This window comes from Juglans regia, chromosome 3 (genome assembly GCF_001411555.2).
Source record: "Juglans regia cultivar Chandler chromosome 3, Walnut 2.0, whole genome shotgun sequence".
NCBI classification, from domain to species: Eukaryota; Viridiplantae; Streptophyta; class Magnoliopsida; order Fagales; family Juglandaceae; genus Juglans; species Juglans regia.
The window spans coordinates 9325868-9344281 of record NC_049903.1 but is presented as its reverse complement, the minus strand read 5'-3'; the positions used below and the strand labels follow the sequence as shown (position 1 = coordinate 9344281).

At 36.2% G+C, this 18414-nt stretch overlaps 2 protein-coding genes and 1 pseudogene across 2 annotated transcripts; all 3 read left to right on the top strand.

The window, feature by feature from the left end:
* The first annotated feature begins 583 nt into the window (after positions 1–583).
* LOC108981916 (E3 ubiquitin-protein ligase COP1-like) lies at positions 584–8266 on the top strand. Its single transcript, XM_018953166.2, has 13 exons — positions 584–1054; positions 1571–1648; positions 2076–2231; positions 2728–3063; positions 4254–4411; positions 4517–4582; positions 4903–4981; positions 5689–5844; positions 5996–6094; positions 6778–6882; positions 7204–7383; positions 7599–7709; positions 7797–8266. The coding sequence occupies exons 1-13, from the start codon at positions 734–736 to the stop codon at positions 7971–7973; spliced, it is 2022 nt and encodes a 673-aa protein (XP_018808711.1). The 5' UTR covers positions 584–733; the 3' UTR covers positions 7974–8266.
* Positions 8267–9649: 1383 nt separating this feature from the next.
* Positions 9650–11971, top strand: LOC108981909 (probable tyrosine-protein phosphatase DSP4). The gene is made up of 5 exons (XM_035688366.1): positions 9650–10061; positions 10190–10283; positions 11150–11207; positions 11304–11347; positions 11437–11971. The coding sequence occupies exons 1-5, from the start codon at positions 9838–9840 to the stop codon at positions 11623–11625; spliced, it is 609 nt and encodes a 202-aa protein (XP_035544259.1). The 5' UTR covers positions 9650–9837; the 3' UTR covers positions 11626–11971.
* A 3018-nt stretch (positions 11972–14989) lies between these two features.
* On the top strand, positions 14990–17885 carry LOC108992704 (annotated as a pseudogene).
* Positions 17886–18414: the final 529 nt, after the last annotated feature.

Here is an 18414-nt window from a genome sequence, read left to right as displayed (position 1 = left end):
CATGCCTAATTATTTCAAGTTTTTGTGAAAAATTCTCATATATTTTTTTTTATATATAATAAGTCTAGCTTCCTTTTTCATGAATTCCAATTATGATAAACAACCTTATCATCCAATTCAATAATAGAATTGAATGGTAACAACGTATGATTATTCCTATTGTTAAAGCAATTCTCAACGTGCATGTAATTCTTTCGACAATCACTTGTGAATAAAGAAATAATCTCGGGTGATCCTAATGAAAAATACCTCTGATAATAATTTTGTTGTGCTTACATGAGAATATATTTATAAGATTTATAAGAATATATTATAATAAAATACTCATTTAATAGAGTAATATTAGATGCAATAATGTATTATGCAAGCGTCACAAATCTCTTTTAAAAAATAATAAGATTTATTATTAAAAAAATTAATTTTTCTTTTATATATAAACTTCATATTTATTTATTTAAAAAAAAAAAAAAAAAAAGAGCGACAAATATATTCCTGTCGATAAAACGACCGCCTAAAACGTGGGCTGTTATCACCCTCACAAAATGTCATAAAAGCCAGCTCTCTGTCTCTCTCCATCTCTCTCTCTCTCGCACTCGCTAGTACGTACACAACGTTTAGTTTCTCTCCCTCCTCCATAGACATTTCTTCTTTTTGTACGGAGAACACAACCATACCAACTAGCATCTTTTACCCTTCTCCAGAGCAGACAGACAAGATCAAAAAATCTTCTAATATGGGAGATACCTCACTGGCGGCACAGGCACTCGTCCCTACCGTCAAACGCGACCCCTCGCCGGACCCCAACACCGAACCACCGCCGCTACCGCATCCCCCGCCTGATCAGACTGCTCCGGAGGCCGTAGGTGGTGAGCTGGACAAGGACACGTTGTGCCCAATATGCATGCAGATCATAACGGACGCGTTTCTCACCGCCTGTGGCCACAGTTTCTGTTACATGTGCATTGTCACCCACCTGAGAAACAAGAGCGACTGTCCTTGCTGCGCTCGCTACCTCACCACCAACCATATCTTCCCCAATTTTCTACTCGACAAGGTTTTTCCTTTTCTGATTTAGTTTGTGCATTCTTGCGCATGTTTTTTTTCGTGCTTACTCTGTTTGCCATCGGAGAAAACGTGGCAGACGGTAAGAAATGATGAATGTTGAATTAGTTTCTTCATTTGGAAATGATACAGAGAGATATCGGCGTTGATTAGATTCACGTTGACTGTTCTGCTCATTTTGTGTTGCTGGCATTTATCTATAAATGGAAGTTTGGATTTAAATTCAAACTTGATCAGAATCTGGCTGCGATTGCATTTAGTGGAATTGAAGCTAAAATCAGTTGTTTGATTTAGCTTCGTTCTTCTGCATGCCGCTTAGGGATATGTATATGGCTTATTTTTTAGTACTGTTTCGTGCTGATTTTTAAAAAATGTCTCTAATATTACCTCCGAATACACTCAAAATACCGTCTCGAGTTTTCTTATCGAAAATGTTTAGTATCTTATTATTTTGACATTGATAACCTCAAAGTACCGGTTGTTTACAGATTTATATTGAACCTCACAGTTGTTGAAGAAAAATTCTGCTCGTCAGGTAGCGAAGTCTGCCTCACCTTTTGAACATCTTCGTCACGCATTACAACAGGTCGGTTAATCATTTTTTTAATTAAAATCTCGATCTTTCCTGATGATTATTTTATTTTATTTTTATTTTGCCGGTTATCACTTAGTCTTTGCTTATTTATATTAGAGCATTGGCATTGGCTTCATCAAAATCTTAGCCAAATGTAAAATATGATGAATTTCATCAAAAGAGATGCATTGGATTAGCTAAAGAGATAAATGTGAAACTTTGAGCTAAGTAAATGTATAGGTTTTTTCAAATTTGAAGAGCTACTGTTCACTCATCAAATCTATTTTTTATTCACTTTTAATCTCCAATGGTCCTTTTTTACTTGTCAGATAGATCAGTGGATTCATTAACTCTAAGTTATGTTTCTAGCTATCCAACTATACTTGGTCCGGTTATGTTTAAGATGGAATGAATTTTTGTTTAAGCTAATCTTAGACAGGGTTGTGAGGTGTCAATTAAGGAGCTAGATGGCCTGCTGTCTCTACTTGCGAAGAAGAAGAGAAAAATGGAACAAGAAGAAGCTGAGACGAAATTGCAGATTTTGCTAGACTTCTTGCATTGTCTGCGGAAGCAAAAGCTTGAAGAGATGAATGAGGTTTTTGCACTTAAATATGTATTATTTGTGCCTTCAATCATATCATATTTCCTATTATTCTGTCAACGCTTTTCTACTTGAAAGATCTGCTTGTGAAGTATTTAGATACCTGGGAATAAGTAATTATGGAGTAAAAAAGGGACCTCGTTGAATATCAGAAATCACAAATTCTATTACATGAGCTTTTGAGGCATGGGATTATAGCAATGCAGAGTAAGAATTTTGGGGCTGATGGTAGCTTGGAAACAATAAATCCATATGAGATCATGAAAAAAAATTGATTTAATAGGGCTAGAAACACGAGGTATTTGGAACTTCAACCAAGAAAACACTGGGGAGTGGGATCTTTAGTTGCAAGCTGTGTATACTTGGATGTTTAATTGTTGTGGTATTTTAATTGTTGGATGACTGCCAAAGGGTTTGATTGGAGGGACTTTATTTTTAATTGCTGTTCATCTTTAGTTTTAAAATTGATGGTCTTCTGTTTCCCTTGTAGATACAAGCTGACCTCCTGTATATCAAGGAGGACATCAATGCTGTCAAGAGATATAGAACAGAACTATACAGGGCGAAAGAAAGATTCTCAGTTAAACTGAGGATGCTTGATGATGATCCTATTGCAGCAAAAGCATGGGCTTCATTGACTGATATGCATGGAAGTGGCATTATCTCCAGTCCTCATTGTCTGCAAGGGCAGATGGAACCACAGAACAAAAAGGCTCAAGTAAGCCTCCAGGTATTCCAAAGAAAGGATGGTAATAATGGTTCCGATCAGCAATCTGTTGCTCCATCAGCATTAGCTTTAGCAAGAAAAAAGCGGGTCCATTCACAGGTTAGTGATCTTATAAAAGTTCTAGAAAAATGCTATTGATCGTCCTTTTAACCATTATCCTCTCAACATCTCTTAATGTGACAACAAATAATTGGTAGACAAGATAAACATAACAAATAATTTTCTAATTAATTAATATTTCATCATGAAATGATGAAAGGATGATGATTAAAAGAATAATGAGTAGTGTTACTTAAAGAGTTCTATTCTTGCTTGTGGTACATTGAATTGAGTTACCAAAGTATCCTGTTCTTAAGTAAACAAAAGCCCAGCCTGTTTTAATTTGGAAAAAATGGTGCATAATGAGGATCCAGAAATTTGCTGAACGTAGTCATTCGTCTAATCTATTATTTGCCTTCTTTGATTGCACATGCAGCCTGATGCTCCTTGGGAGTGACAGACCTTGGTAGCTTATTTGTTTATTTTAGCATCACAAATCATGACACTTTTGTTGTCATACTTGGCCTGTTAAGCTCAAACCCATGAAAATGCAGCCCGCTTGTTTGGTAAAAACAAAAAGGTACAAAATGGCACCATTTTGAACAAATATTCGATTTGACCATCTAAACCAAAGTGTATGGTTTTCTCTAAATATTTTAAAATTTTATGTACAGCATTGTAATGTAAATGACAGGGATTACTGATATATCTAGGCATTGGCAATTTTGACAAAGATCTTTCTTCATTCAGGATCCGGGTTTTTATCTGGGTGACTGAATTAAATCAAGATTAAAAAATGAAATTTGAGAATTAGAATAAAACAGTAATCATTTAAAAAAAGGAATAAAGGCATCACAAACTCACTCTTTCAGCTTTCAGAGCTTATGGTAAGCTTTCTTGACTTCCAAAATGTTGGCATTCTATGAAACCGTAAAAATGCAGCTTAAAGATGGATTAGAGAAGTAAGAATGAGAGAGAAGGGGTGGTAAAATGGGGAACGGAGAGGAAATTTAGGTGAGCTTGAGCTGACCCTAGGAGATCATAGCAATCTTCTTCGTCATGGTAGATCACCATTGAAGGGGAAAGGAGATGAAACGACAGCAGAACTGACATGACTGCTCACCACTGAATTGTTGATGCTGGCGCCATCATTTTTGCTCTGGAACAAAGATCCCTGAGATTTCCTTTTGAAAATGTATGGTCGGAGTTTGTAAATTGATATTTTTTGTTTTTATCATTTCTTGCAACAGTTTAATGACCTACAAGACTGTTATTTGCAAAAGCGGCGAAACTGGAATGGAGAATCTCACAAAGGGGAAGAAAGCAACACAAATCCTATAAAAAGAGAAGGTTATCATCCAGGTCTTGATGATTTCCAATCCGTTATGACTACCTTTACACGATACAGGTACAGCCTTTTTGTGGTATTGATTATTAGTTTTTCCTATTCAGTCATTTTGAAATGCATTAATTGCTATAATTGTTAATGCCATCTATTTGTTGCTTGATATAGTCGATTGAGGGTTATTGCTGAACTAGGGCATGATGACCTTTTTCACCCTGCCAATATAGTGTCAAGGTGAGTTGAAATGTCTTCAATATTGTACAATTCACTCAACCCCTTAGCTTAGAAAATGTGCTCCAGCACGAACCCTTTTCTATATCATCTGAGATTTGTTAGCGACAATCTTTAATCATATTTATAGTATTTGTCACCATGTAAAGGAGTATAATATAATGTACCACGGTCAAAGTCATATAGTTGAGTTAGTCATATAAAAAGTATGAAGCATACTAATGGGAATTTGTCTCTGCATTTCCATGCAACAGAGTACTTGTTATTGAGCTTCTCTTAAGTGTTAAGTGTTGGATTAAAAATTCCGATTGGATTTTCTGCAGTATAGAATTTGATCGAGATGATGAGTTTTTTGCCACTGCTGGTGTTTCACGGCGCATCAAGGTTTTCGAGTTCTCCTCGGTAAGTGTTGGACGAAATATTTGTAAATGTAGGATAGACGGTAGTTTCTTTTAAACTGCAGAAAATGACTCGGGGAAGGAATATGAAATAAAAAGCAGTCTTCCATACCACATTTTTTTTGTAGTAAGTAGTAACACTCTTAAATATATGATCTATTTTATCTCTATTTTTTACTACCATTGTTTTTGTTGTTTCTTCAAGCTTTGACTTAAATGGTGCATCTGCTATGTGCTGATATTTAATGTTAGACAGCAATATATCCTTTTACATATCTTGCTGGTGACATTTTATATGTTTTTAATTGGATTGATTAAATAACCACTAACATTCATCTTGGGGATATTCATGATTGATAACTTCTATCATCCAAGTGCTTAAACTCCAATCTTGATTTAGGCTTCTCTAAATGAAAAACTCTACTCATCATCCTCACACCACACACCACACACAATTCTTTTATTTTATTTTATTTTTTTTTCCCTTACCAAATGTGTGGTATATGGATGATAAGTAGAATAACTCAATTAGTTTAGGAGGAATAAAACTAAAAAATTAAAATTAAAATTAAAATAAATGAAAATAAGTGTGGTGTGTGATGTGTGGGATGATGAGTAGCAAAGCTCTCTCTAAATAGGCAGTGGAAGCTAATGTTGAATATTTTTTACTTCATCTGACTCGTAAACTATTGCCTCTGTGATTGTTCCTAGGTGGTGAATGAACCAGCAGATGTCCACTGCCCTGTTGCAGAGATGTCCACGCGATCAAAGCTTAGTTGCTTGAGCTGGAATAAGTACACAAAAAATTATATCGCTAGCAGTGATTATGAGGGGATAGTAACTGTTTGGGACATAACCAATCGTCAGGTAGTAATGCTGTCTCGTTTTCTTTAATAAACACTATGTCATGCTTGCTCTCGCAAATTGATTGGCGTACGCAAATATACTCTCATAATTTGTCTTCATTACAAACGTCTAGTCATAGACATGTTCGTTAATGAGACTCTTTTCCTTCCAGAGTGTGATGGAATATGAGGAGCATGAAAAGCGAGCTTGGAGTGTTGATTTTTCACGCACTGAACCATCAATGCTTGTATCAGGCAGTGATGACTGCAAGGTACTTGGGAATGGAGAAATATTTAGTATATCGTATGACTTAGTGAGCTATCTATTAATTAAAGTTGAAAACAAAAGGTTTGATGATTGATGAGTTATAGGTGTGTAGCTTTCAAGGTTGTATAGAACCCTCAGAATATGTGAACATGTCTCAATCATAGGGTGCCCAGCAATATTCTTGAAATAGCTTACTAGATATTACTATATCTGGGCACAAATAGTTCATCTTTTCTTTAACCATTCTGACAGATGTGCTGTACCTAAATGTTCCAACTTGTTCTTAGTCAAGTGGCCTCCAAATCTTATGGTCACAATATATGCCTCTTTTTTACTTTTGTCCTTAACATTGCCCAAATGGTTCGTTTATATGGCTCTTAGTCGAAATATGAGCGGTCAAGAAATCTTCTATAGAATCACTAGAGAGAATCAGAGATTGTTTTCTTCTATTTCATGACAACTAATATATAGAGACACAATAATCTGTTTTACAATTCTAGAATAGGAGCAAGCTGCACTTTATGGATCATCCATTTAGGTTGAGAGATATTAGTGCTCTTGCCATGCTTAAAGAAAGTGTTAAGTTGGATTTTTCTTTTGGATACCTCGTAAAATATTGTTGTAGCTTATTTTATATTTTATGCTTAATACCTACCTTAGCTTGAATTCATTTTATGTGTAAAACAGGTTAAAATTTGGTGCACAAAGCAAGAAGCAAGTGTTCTTAACATCGATATGACTGCGAATATTTGTTCTGTGAAGTATAATCCTGGATCAAGCATTCACGTGGCAGTAAGTCTCCATCAAAGCTTTGCTGCTTGAGTCTTGTTTACCCCAAGTACAAATATCTCGAAAAAATTATTGACCCTGTTCGTTCTTTTAAAAGCCTTGACGAGCCTTGTTTTATCTAAATAAAAATTCTAGTTTTCGGTACTAGAATTTCACTGTTTATCCGATATTTTATTTCAATAACTGAAGATGAAGATTATTTTATGCTGCCTTCCCCAACCCATATCTGTTTGAAATGTAAGCTTTGTAGAACTTACAGCTCAACTTTGGCAATCTATTTGAATAAAATCCAAATATAAACTGTAATACTTGGTAGTTTTTCAGGTGGGTTGTGCAGATCATCTCATTCACTATTATGACTTAAGAAATGTCAGCCAACCACTACATGTACTTAGCGGGCACGAAAAAGCAGTTTCATATGTAAAATTCTTGTCTAACAATGAACTTGCTTCTGCATCTATTGACAGCACGTTGCGGTTGTGGGATGTAAAGAAAAATCTGCCAGTAAGTTATAACGATGCTATTAGTTATTGCTCAACTTTAAATGTCCATTTAGTGCTTCGACCACATACCTTCCCTTGTTTATTTTTCATTTTTCATAGCTTCACCTTTGTTAAATTGATATGCATGGACTTCTTACTACTCTCAGAATTATTTGTAAGTTTTATGTTTTGCTCGAAACTTACTATGGGTTGATAAATTTTTTCTCATTTTTACAGCTGCACACATATAGAAGTCACACGAATGAGAAGAATTTTGTGGGTCTCACAGCTAATAGCCAGTTCATATGTTGTGGTAGCGAGACAAATCAAGTATTTGTCTATCACAAGGTGAAAAAATTAACGTCTAACATTAACCTGCATGCATGGTTTGTAATTCAATCTTGAAGTAATTCAGTTTTGATGTTTCACTTGCAGGCTATCTCTAGACCTATGGCTTGGCATAAGCTTGGTTCTCCAGAAGGAGATGACGGCGAAGGTGTCGACGACGATGACGGATCGTACTTTATCAGTGCTGTTTGTTGGAAGAGTGATAGCCCAACAGTATTGGCTGCAAATAGTGAAGGAAAACTTAAAGTGCTTGTACTTGCATAAGGGGTAGAATTAATGAATCGAAAATGAAAAACGTTAAAAAGTTCCCCACTAGTTTATAGTTTCATATATTATTGGGTATGAATTGGGTAGGTTAGAATACTGGTCTCATTAAAGCTTATATTCACAACAAAATGCATATATATTTCTAGATAAATGTTTTAACTAGAGATGTCACGAAAATAAAATCACAAGCTGACATGATTTGATATGGTATATCAGATCATAAACTACTTAATTGTAAAATAAATTTAATGTATTACATGAAATCACGTTAGTTTGTAAATTTATTTTTATGAGATGGTAATATGATTCTAAATCTTCTAAATCCTCTCTGTTTGACATTCTATTTGGGTCTTTTGACTTGTGACTGAGAGAACTGGAAAATTATACGTTTTCACCCTATGCTCTTTACTTCGATAATTTGATATTATCTAGGAATTTTTGAATTAATTATTTAAAAAATAAGCATTAATGTAAATGAATAATTAATAATATCAGGTAAAAATAGGACGAGAAATTAATAATCAACCTTAACAGATCGTATACGGGACAATTTATAGTACAACAAAAAGCTAATTGAATCCCATAGGCCATAACGGGTGGCAAAGTAAAGGGTTTGGGGGCCGTTTAAAGTTGGTTTGTTAATGGCTTGTGTCAAGGGCCCAATGAGACGGTCAATGCGCAGTCAAACGCTGTCAGAAAACCTATCCTGAAGCACCAACTGTTAACACTGTCTGTTGTGTACACACACACGCTATAACCAAGATCGAACTTTCTGAAGATAAATCAACCATGTCTCCCAACCCACCTCCAGTAATAACTGCTGACATACAGAAGCTGCAGAACCACGAAAATCTATTGTCCCAAATCTAGAAGAAGTAGGACTTTTAACAACAAATCATGCAGTCAGTCATATGTTCGTGTTTCAGCTTCCAAATTTCAATAAACGCGTCGACATGGTGGCCCCACCTTTTTACAAAGTCACAACCAGTCCCTACTCATCCTTCGCGTACCAAACGATAGATTAGGCAGACACTTTCTTCCTTTCCACAGGCCCAAAGTCTGTCTTTAATAATCATTTTTAATCATCATCTTTCTACTTTCCTATCAATATGTTTTATTAGTATCTTTTTTTAATTATAATAAAAGAAATCATATTTATATTTTTTTATTTCTCATCTTCAATTAGAATTAAGAAATTTAAAAATTAAAAATTAAAATAATTACGAGCATGCCTATTCTCTCCAAACCTCTCTGTTAGAAAGACTTGCTCCCTTTTATATATTAATCTGATATATACAATATTTTTTTATATAAAAAATTTACTCAACTTCTTACTATCCATATAACCTCCACATTCAACATTATTTTTAATTTTTATTATTTTTTTCTTTTATTAAATATTTATTATATAAATAATGAATAAAAAATTTAAAATAATTTAAAAAGAATAAACTCAAAAAAAATTTAAAAAAAATATTAAAAATTTTAAAAAAATGTGGAGTGTGGAGTGTAGTGGAGGTTATGTAGCAAAACTCTTTTTTATATATCCTATTAATATAATTGATCAAAATAAATATTTTATATTAAAAAAAACTTCAATTTAAAAAAATAAATAAATAAAACATGATAAGAACAAGAACGTAGTCCCTTATAGTCATCGTCCACGACGCGTTTTGATTGATTAAACATCAATTTCCTCTTTCCTCTGCTAAAAGGAAAGGAAGATACGAGAACGATAGACTTGAGAGCTTTTTACATTCTTTAGAATCGCTCTTGTAAATGTAAGCTGATCCGGTTTTCTGCGGAATCGGATTTCCCCTCCTTTTTAAAAAAAAATAATAAACAATTGGCGCCAAATCCCATGACGGTCGAGAACTGTACCGAAGCATCGCCGTCGCTGAATGTCGGTAGCTCATCTCCGTCGGAGAAGGATCTGGCCACCGGAGATTACGCTGAGCGGGACTCGGAGGAGTTGCTGGTTCCGCCGCTGAACTTCGCGATGGTCGATAAAGGCATATACCGGTCTGGTTTCCCCGATTCCGCTAACTTCGGCTTCTTGAAGTCCCTTCGACTCCGTTCCATCATGTAAGTATGTAATTGTTTAATGTTTAAGAAGAAGTTTTTTTTTTCTGAAATTTGTTGGTTGATAATGTTGACTGTTGAGATCTAGTTCGAGTTTTGAGAGAGTGTGGTCATTTCTTTGTTTGTGGTAGATGTTTGTGTCCAGAGACCTATCCGCAAGCTAACAATGAGTTTTTGAAGACTAATGGGATTAAACTTTTTCAGCTCGGGATCGATGGCTGTAAGGTTCGATTTTTCTCTTTTAGGATTAATTCCTTTGTCGAATTGGATATGCATGTGATATTTATTATCTGATTTACCGTGGGATTCTTTACTCTGTTTCCCGAGTTTTTAAGAGCGAAATTGTTTTTATTATAATTATCTGAAATGCCTATTGGTATGTCAGTTTTCTATGTAATAATTCATCATTTCTGGCAAAAAGTCTTGTTCCATTAGAAGATGATGAATCCACCTGCTCTGATTCCACGACATATTACTTTAGCCAAAAGTCCAAGTAGATCATATGTGTGCATTTAATCACTTAATCATCATTCTGATTTCGATTTTGATAACTTCGTTATGAAGAGGAAGACTTGAGGGCACATTTGTGGGCATTTGTTGAGATACTGCGGTTTTTCTTGTGAATGATATGCTAAGAGTTTCTGCAAGTTGACTAGAAGACGGCAAACAAATTCAATCTTTCGAAATGATTGGTTCAATTGTTTCTTGAATAGGGTTTCACAATGAAGTTCATAAAAGAAACTGTATAATCAAAATCGGCATTTAGATGGACAAAGCAAATATGTCAGAGTGAGTTGTATCATCAAATTAAAATTTATGGAAATATAGTAGGGGGGGCCTACGTCTTGTTATTGCAAGATTGAATATGATTTGGATCTATCACTGTATAAGTAATAACTAGATATTTCTGGATATATACTTCCGCCTTTAGGGGTTCCAAGTGTTGTTTCTTCCTTTTAGTGATTAACTTTTGAGTGTTGATAAAACTGCTAACATCAGTGGAAGTTTTCTCTCGTATAGTCTGCGATTGTGTAAGATTATATTTGATCCAGAAATATCGTTTGAGATTAACAAGCAATGCTTGTGGGCAGGAACCTTTTGTAAACATTCCTGAGGAAACAATTCGTGGAGCACTGAAAGTTGTCCTCGGTATTGTAAACAACTAAGTATTATGCTCAGATTTTTGCATAACTTGCTCTTTGTGCTATCAACTAATGAATGTTTTTGCACTGTCTGTCATGCCAGATGCGAGGAACCACCCACTTTTAATTCACTGCAAACGGGGAAAGGTACCAACATCCTCTAGTTTTCTGCTTTCTATACGAAGTCTCTGAGTTTAGAAATCTAGAAACAATATTTGGGTTGTTCCATTGTGCAGCACCGCACGGGTTGTGTGGTGGGATGCTTAAGAAGATTGCAAAGATGGTGCCTGTCTTCTATTTTCGACGAGTACCAGAGGTTTGCTGCTGCCAAGGCCAGAGTGTCGGATCAGAGGTTCATTGAATTGTTTGATATATCCAGCTTGAAGCAATCGCCAATGTCGATTTCATGCTCAAAGAGAAAGTAGCATAGCAAGGCAGAAGGCATTGCTTCCTCTGAAGAAAAGAAGAAAAAAGCTTTTGGAGGGGCAATTGATGGAGATAGCAAAATATAGCGGATGACGGACGATATCTTTCTTCTTCGTCTTCTTCTTTAGCAGTGTTGTTAGGTAATATAAGTTGGGTGTCCGTTTTTGTTTGTATTAACATTTTACGATTTTTATCTTCTCCTTTCCCCTCATTACCCCCCTCAAAGTCTCTGTGTACTTTTTTTGTGTTCTTTTGGAACAAAGAAAGGCTAAAGGTAGGGAGGATTGGGGATGAAACTCTCTCCCTAACACAAATTTAATCCAATGATAGTTATTACACTCAAAACATACCCATCTTAATATTGTTAGCGTGACATCGATTATTTAAAGAAAAATGAGATCAGTTTTGAAACATCAGTGTATTTGTGAGATTAATTATAATTATAGAAAGTATTAAAATTTTAAATATATATATTAACTGTTCTTGTAAAATTCTCTATAAACTGGGACCCCTATTTGGTTGTCATGGAGCTTTCTGGATATGGATATGATTTTTCCTGCTAACCAATTTCCATGGCCCAAATATATAAAGAGAGGAAAAAAAGGTCTCCTTTTTTTTTATATCCATTTTATTTTCAAGGCCAAACATCACACACTCATTCGATTTTGCTTTACTTGGATATTCTTCTCAGTGTAGAAGACGCCATCTCTCATTCTCTTAAAACAGAAAAAAGGTTTTGATTTCGAAACATTTAGGTTATGTTTAGACGTTGAGTTGAGTTTTTTATGAATAGTAGTGAGTTGAGATAGTTGAATGAGTTTTATAAGATTCACTTGAAATAAATTCAAGTATGTTTAAATATTAAGATGAGTTTAAATATATTTATAGAAAGTTGTAAAATAAATCGATGCCATCATTACATTCAACTATTTATTAGACATATAAAAAATATTGTCGGCATCAAATGGCAAAAAAATTTCTTCCAGCTGCACTTGTAGCCATCCACGTCAAATTAACTAGGGGCAAAATGGACAAAACATTACTTTCTATTTTTCCCAGCCACCGGTTTCTAGGCATCATGTGCCCACTATAGAATTTCTACCATTAGTCAGGACGGTTACATCAAACAGAGTAGACTCACTCAAGTTCTTTCCGAATGCAGTTTAAGTGGCTGTTTGGATGGTAGAAGATGTTTGAAAATGAATTTTACTAAGTTGAGTTTGAGAACCAAACAGAACCTTAAAAGAAATCATGAAACCCTTTGGAAACTCTAACCCTAAATATTAACTTGCTTGAGAGAAGAAGAAAATTGCTGAACTCTTAAGAGTTTGTCCTAAAATTTTAAGGGCTTACTTTTATACAGAGTGGCCAACCTTTCCCTCACTTCAATGTCTCAATACCAACTCTGACCATAACCTTTTGGTTTGTACGTGAATTTTTAAAAGGCTTTATGCATATTATTTTATCTTTTAAATCAGAAGCATGAAGTTGTGGAGGACACTGTTTCGTGGAGTTATGGAGGAAAATTATTTTGAAGTTGAAAATAGAAGGACGTGGAACTCGTAGCATGTATTATGAGGAAACTGTGGCTGAGGAGGAACTACTGGATCTTTGATAGAAAGTTCCTTGATCCTAAAGGGGTGATGAGGTCTGCTGTGGAGTGCTACACAGAATATGCTGTTGCACAACAGCAAAGGCAGTGTTTGCAGGGGTCTGGGATCAGTTGCAGTAGGGAAGATAAATGGGAAAAACCTGATATCTCTTGAGTTAAGGCTAATTGGGATGCATATGTGAATGCTTCTCTTAAGAAAATGGGTATTGGGGTGGTTTTAAGGGATGATGAAGGGGAGGTTCTAGCTTCCTTGTGTTCTGTGGTGGACTGCTTGCAAGATCCTTCGGTTGGGGAAGCTTTAGCACTAAGAAGGGCTGTTTTGCTTTGTGGTGAGCTTGGTTTCTCAAAGATTGTACTAGAAGGGGACTCACAAGTTATAGTCAAGGCTGCCAATAGTAGTGAATCTCTCTTTACAGATTATGGAAACGTGGTGAATGAGGTGAGAGGTCTACTAAAAATCAGAATGGATTGGAAGGTGAGGTTTGTACATAGGAAGGCCAATAACTTTGCTCATAAGCTTGCTAGATTAGCTTTAAATTTTTCTATGGAAAGGGTTTGAATTGAAGAAGGTCCTATAGAGTTTTTTAATACATTACAACGGGAGAAATATTGTAATGGGTGACTATTTAAATGATAAGAACTTCGAGAAGAGGTAGAGAGCATGAAAGTGGACTCAATTTTAAAGAGTCTTGGTTCTGTATGGCTAGTATTTCCTCTGTTTTCTGCAGTGTGCATGTTCTTCTAGCTGCTATTCCAAACAATACACCTCTAAAAACTCTATATAGTATATAATACTTGCATATATTCCAAATAGGGTTATTACCATATTCTTTTTTAAATAATTATATTTTTATAATTACTTTCCAATTTTTTTATAACTCTCTTTTAAATATAAAAAAAAATTTAAATAAATTTGAAATTTAAATACAAAATACTTATTATTTTTGATGAAGTGATACTGTCAGTTAATGAGAGTGCATTTAAAAGAAAATATTTTACTCAATAATTTCGCATTCCAATATTATTTATCATCCTCTCCCCTGATGGATTTCAAACATTGAATTTCCGTATGTCCAATTCCACCAAAAAATAATAATAGGAAAAAAAAATAAAAGAATTAATAGAAGTTAAATTAATTACCAAAAAATAGTTGGTGCTCACCGTTATTAATTCCAATGTCTAGGCTGAGGAACAACAAAACAAATTCAAGTAGAAACATTTTACTCATAATCCACGTCACACACCAACTTAATTAATTTAAGAGGAAAAAAATTAAAAATATAAAAATAAATATGATGTATGGAATAATAATATCAAAACTCATTCATCTACGTTAAATTATAAAATTATTTTTATTATAAAATAAATTTAACAAATTTCATAAATTTTTATTAAATTTAATTATGTATAATCTCTTTATTATAAAAGTTATCTTTGGGTGATAGGACGCTCAGCCTCATATGGTAAATTTTCCATTTTCCAAAAATGTTTTATCTGCCACGCGTCAGCTTGGAAGCACAGAGATTTATTTGCATCCAGTGTCCCCTGCTTGATGTGATAAGGTAACAAAAAGGGTTTGAACGTGAAATCATTGATGATGAAACCACGTTCTACACATCGGACGGTTGAGGATGACTAAGAATAAGTAGGTTCCAGCTCAGATTATCAAAATCCAAGAAAGTTCAGACCCTACCATCTAGTGTTTCTATCGGTAGCCGTAGCAGTTCTTTTTTTTTTCCAAAACCCCTACATCTCCCATTTACATCGCTTTTCCATACACTCAGCTCCTTGGTCCATCTTCTTCCCAACCCATCTGGCTGGGGCTTGTTTGGAAATCCAAAGGCCAATCACGCAAACAAAATCTTCACAGAAAGCTTCTAAATTTGAGTTTCTCGTTGGTATTTGTAAGTGTACTTTTTTCTCTCCATTCATTCAACAGAAATTATTGTTGAAAATACTGCAAGATTGCTGCTTTATATTTCGTTTAGATTTTATACTTACTGGTTAGAGAGAGAGAGAGAGAGAGAGAGAGAGAGAGATACAGATTTATAATTTATATGGGGAAGTCGGGGGGTAGGAAGAAGAAGGGTGGTGCAAACCAAGTCTCAGGGGATAATTCTACTCCAAGTACTAGTGGTGGTGTTGATTTGGACTCTCAGTCTTTTTAAAAAGAGCCCATGAGCTCAAAGAAGAAGTGAACAAAAGGTTTCAAATTAAGGACTATGCGGGTGCTCTCGAGCAGTATGATAATCCTCTTAGACTTACTCCAAAAACCCACCTAGACCAAGCCGTGTTTCATAGCAATAGAGCGGCTTGTTTGATGCAAATGAAGCCCATAGACTACGAAACTGTGATTGCTGAGTGTACTATGGCGCTTCAGATCCAGCCCCGGTTCATCAGGGCTATCCTTAGGAGGGCTCGGGCGTTCGAGGCAATTGGGAAGTACGAAATGGCGATGCAGGATGTGCAGGTGTTGTTGGGGCTGACCCGAACTGTGGGGATGCTTTGGAAATTGCCTAGAGGTTGAGGGCAGCATTGGGTCCTCTCCAGGAGGCCCAGCAGGACCTCCAGAGCCATCCGTCCCCTGCTGCCCTGGGGGCTTCTGCAGTTTGTGGTGCCCCGATTGCAGGGATAGGGCCGTGTCTGCCTGCCCGGACGGTATCTAAGAAGGCAACTAGTACAGCAGGTGGATCAGTCATGTCGCCTAATAATAAGCAAGAGAGGCCCCAAGCTGTTTTACCCACTGAAAATGGTCCGAGTATAAAGCAAAACTTGCATTGAAGCCTTCAAGTGGTTCTTCAAAACCTGCTAATCCAAGCAAGGATAACCAGAAGGAACAATCATCTTCTTCATCAGTGTCATTTGCATGGTCAGGCTCCAGAGGCTGCAATCCAATGGAGGCCATTGAAGTTTGTTTATGATCATGACATAAGGCTTGCCCAGATGCCAGTAAAATGCAGTTTCAGAGTGTTAAGGGAGATTGTGAGCAAAAGGTTTCCATCATCAAAGTCAGTTTTGATCAAATATAAGGATAATGGTGGTGATTTGGTGACCATAACCTGTTCAGGGGAACTCAGATTGGCAGAGTCCCATGTGGATAGCCTCATACCAAACGATCTGGAAACAGATAAGATAGACTCAATTGGGATGTTGAGATTGCATATTGTGGAGGTGAGTCCTGAGCAGGAGCCACCTTTATTGGAAGAAGAGGAGGACAAGGATATGGAGGCTGAGGGGAACAAGGGAGATGAAAGCGGCTATAATTCGTCACTTGGTGAATCTGTTTTGGAACCTGCTGATGTGACAATTGATAAGACAGGCAAAGAAGCTCAGAAGGAAAAACCGGGAGCAGAAGATCCTGAGTGCTGGGAGGTGGAGATGGATGATTGGTTGTTTGAATTTGCTCAGCTTTTCCGCACTCATGTTGGTATTGACCCAGTTGCTCACATTGACTTGCATGAGCTTCGGATGGAGCTTTGTTCTGAGGCACTTGAGGAGACAGTGACAAGTGAAGAAGCCCAAGGTCTTTTTGACAAAGCTGCAACTAAGTTCCAGGAGGTGGCTGCTTTGGCTTTCTTCAATTGGGGAAATGTTCATACGTGTGCAGCAAGGAAACGCATTCCATTAGATGAATCTGCTGGAAAGGATCTAGTGGCAGCACATCTTCAAGTTGCTTATGACTGGGTTAAGGAAAGATATTCTCTGGCCCGAGAGAAGTATGAGGAAGCACTCCTAATCAAACCAGACTTCTATGAGGGGTTGCTAGCTCTGGGGCAGCAGCAATTTGAAATGGCCAAACTTCATTGGTCTTTTGCACTTGCTAAGAAGATTGATCTCCCAAGCTGGGATTCTGCTGAAACTCTAAAACTTTTTGAGAGTGCGGAAGAAAAGATGAAGGCTGCAACTGAGATGTGGGAGAAGCTTGAGGAGCAGAGGGCAAATGAGCTAAAAGACCCAAGTGCTGGCAAGAAGGAAGAGTTATTGAAAAGAAGGAAGAAACAAACAAGTAATGCTGAAGGTGAGCCCTCTAGCCTTGGCAATCAGGTTGAAATTTCAGCAGATGAAGCAACAGAACAAGCTGCCGTCATGAGATCACAGATACATCTCTTCACGGGTAACATTCTTTTTGAGCGATCCCAAGTTGAGTGCAAGTTGGGATTGGATGGTTGGAAGAAAAACCTGGATGCTGCTGTTGAGCGCTTTAAACTTGCTGGAGCTTCTAAGGCTGACATTTCAACGGTTCTGAAGAATCACTGCTATAATGGAGATGCAGTGGAAGGAGTTGCAAAAAAGGATCCAAAGTCGGACACTGATGTGGCTGGTGATGCTAAAAATGGTATAGTTGATCAAGTATCAGGCAATTGATATGGAGTGATAGTATCTACCTGTTTGGAGCTACCTTCTCATTTTGTCGATCAGTAATGAGCATGAACCGGAGAAAGGAAATATGTTTTCTCATCGAAGTGGTGTAATTCTAGAATTTTTCATTTGGTGATGAAAAGTCGGGTGCCAATAGATAATATTTACTCAAAACGATTTTGTACTTTCAGCTCTTCCTTGTAATTTTCAAGATGACATTTTCAAAACATTGTTAGAAAACTGAGTTTCAATAAACTATTGATTTGCTTGGGGTCTGATTTTGACCTTTCTGAAGTGCACATTTTGTTTGCGTTATTGTTTGGACTCATTAAGGCTGTATAGCACTCGGGATGTGTCTTTTAAATGCAGAGAGAAATTATGCAACCCCCTTGCCCTGCCCCCGTCGCTCCCCAAGCTAGCAGAAAAAAGAGGTTTTCAACAATGTTTTGTCACTAAGAAAAAGAAGGAAAATAAAGAAAACAGCGTTAATTTTCTAATTTTGGATCAAATGGCAATAGAAAAATTCTATGCTACAGTTACTATTCATTATCCCACACTCTACATCTTATGAAAAACACCTCTACGCCTTATGAAAAAAAAAATTATAAGTGTGAGGTGTGAGGTGTGAAAGTGAATTGTAGTTGATGTATAGAATTTCTCGTGGCAATAATAATCTACAAAATGGCAGGTTCCAGCTTAGAAAAGTTGTGAAGCAAAATAATGAATAATATATTATGATTGTACATAATCTAAGGGGCTTATAATGCCAAAGAGACATAATCTACGAAAGGGAGTTATAATACTTAAGAAGAGACTG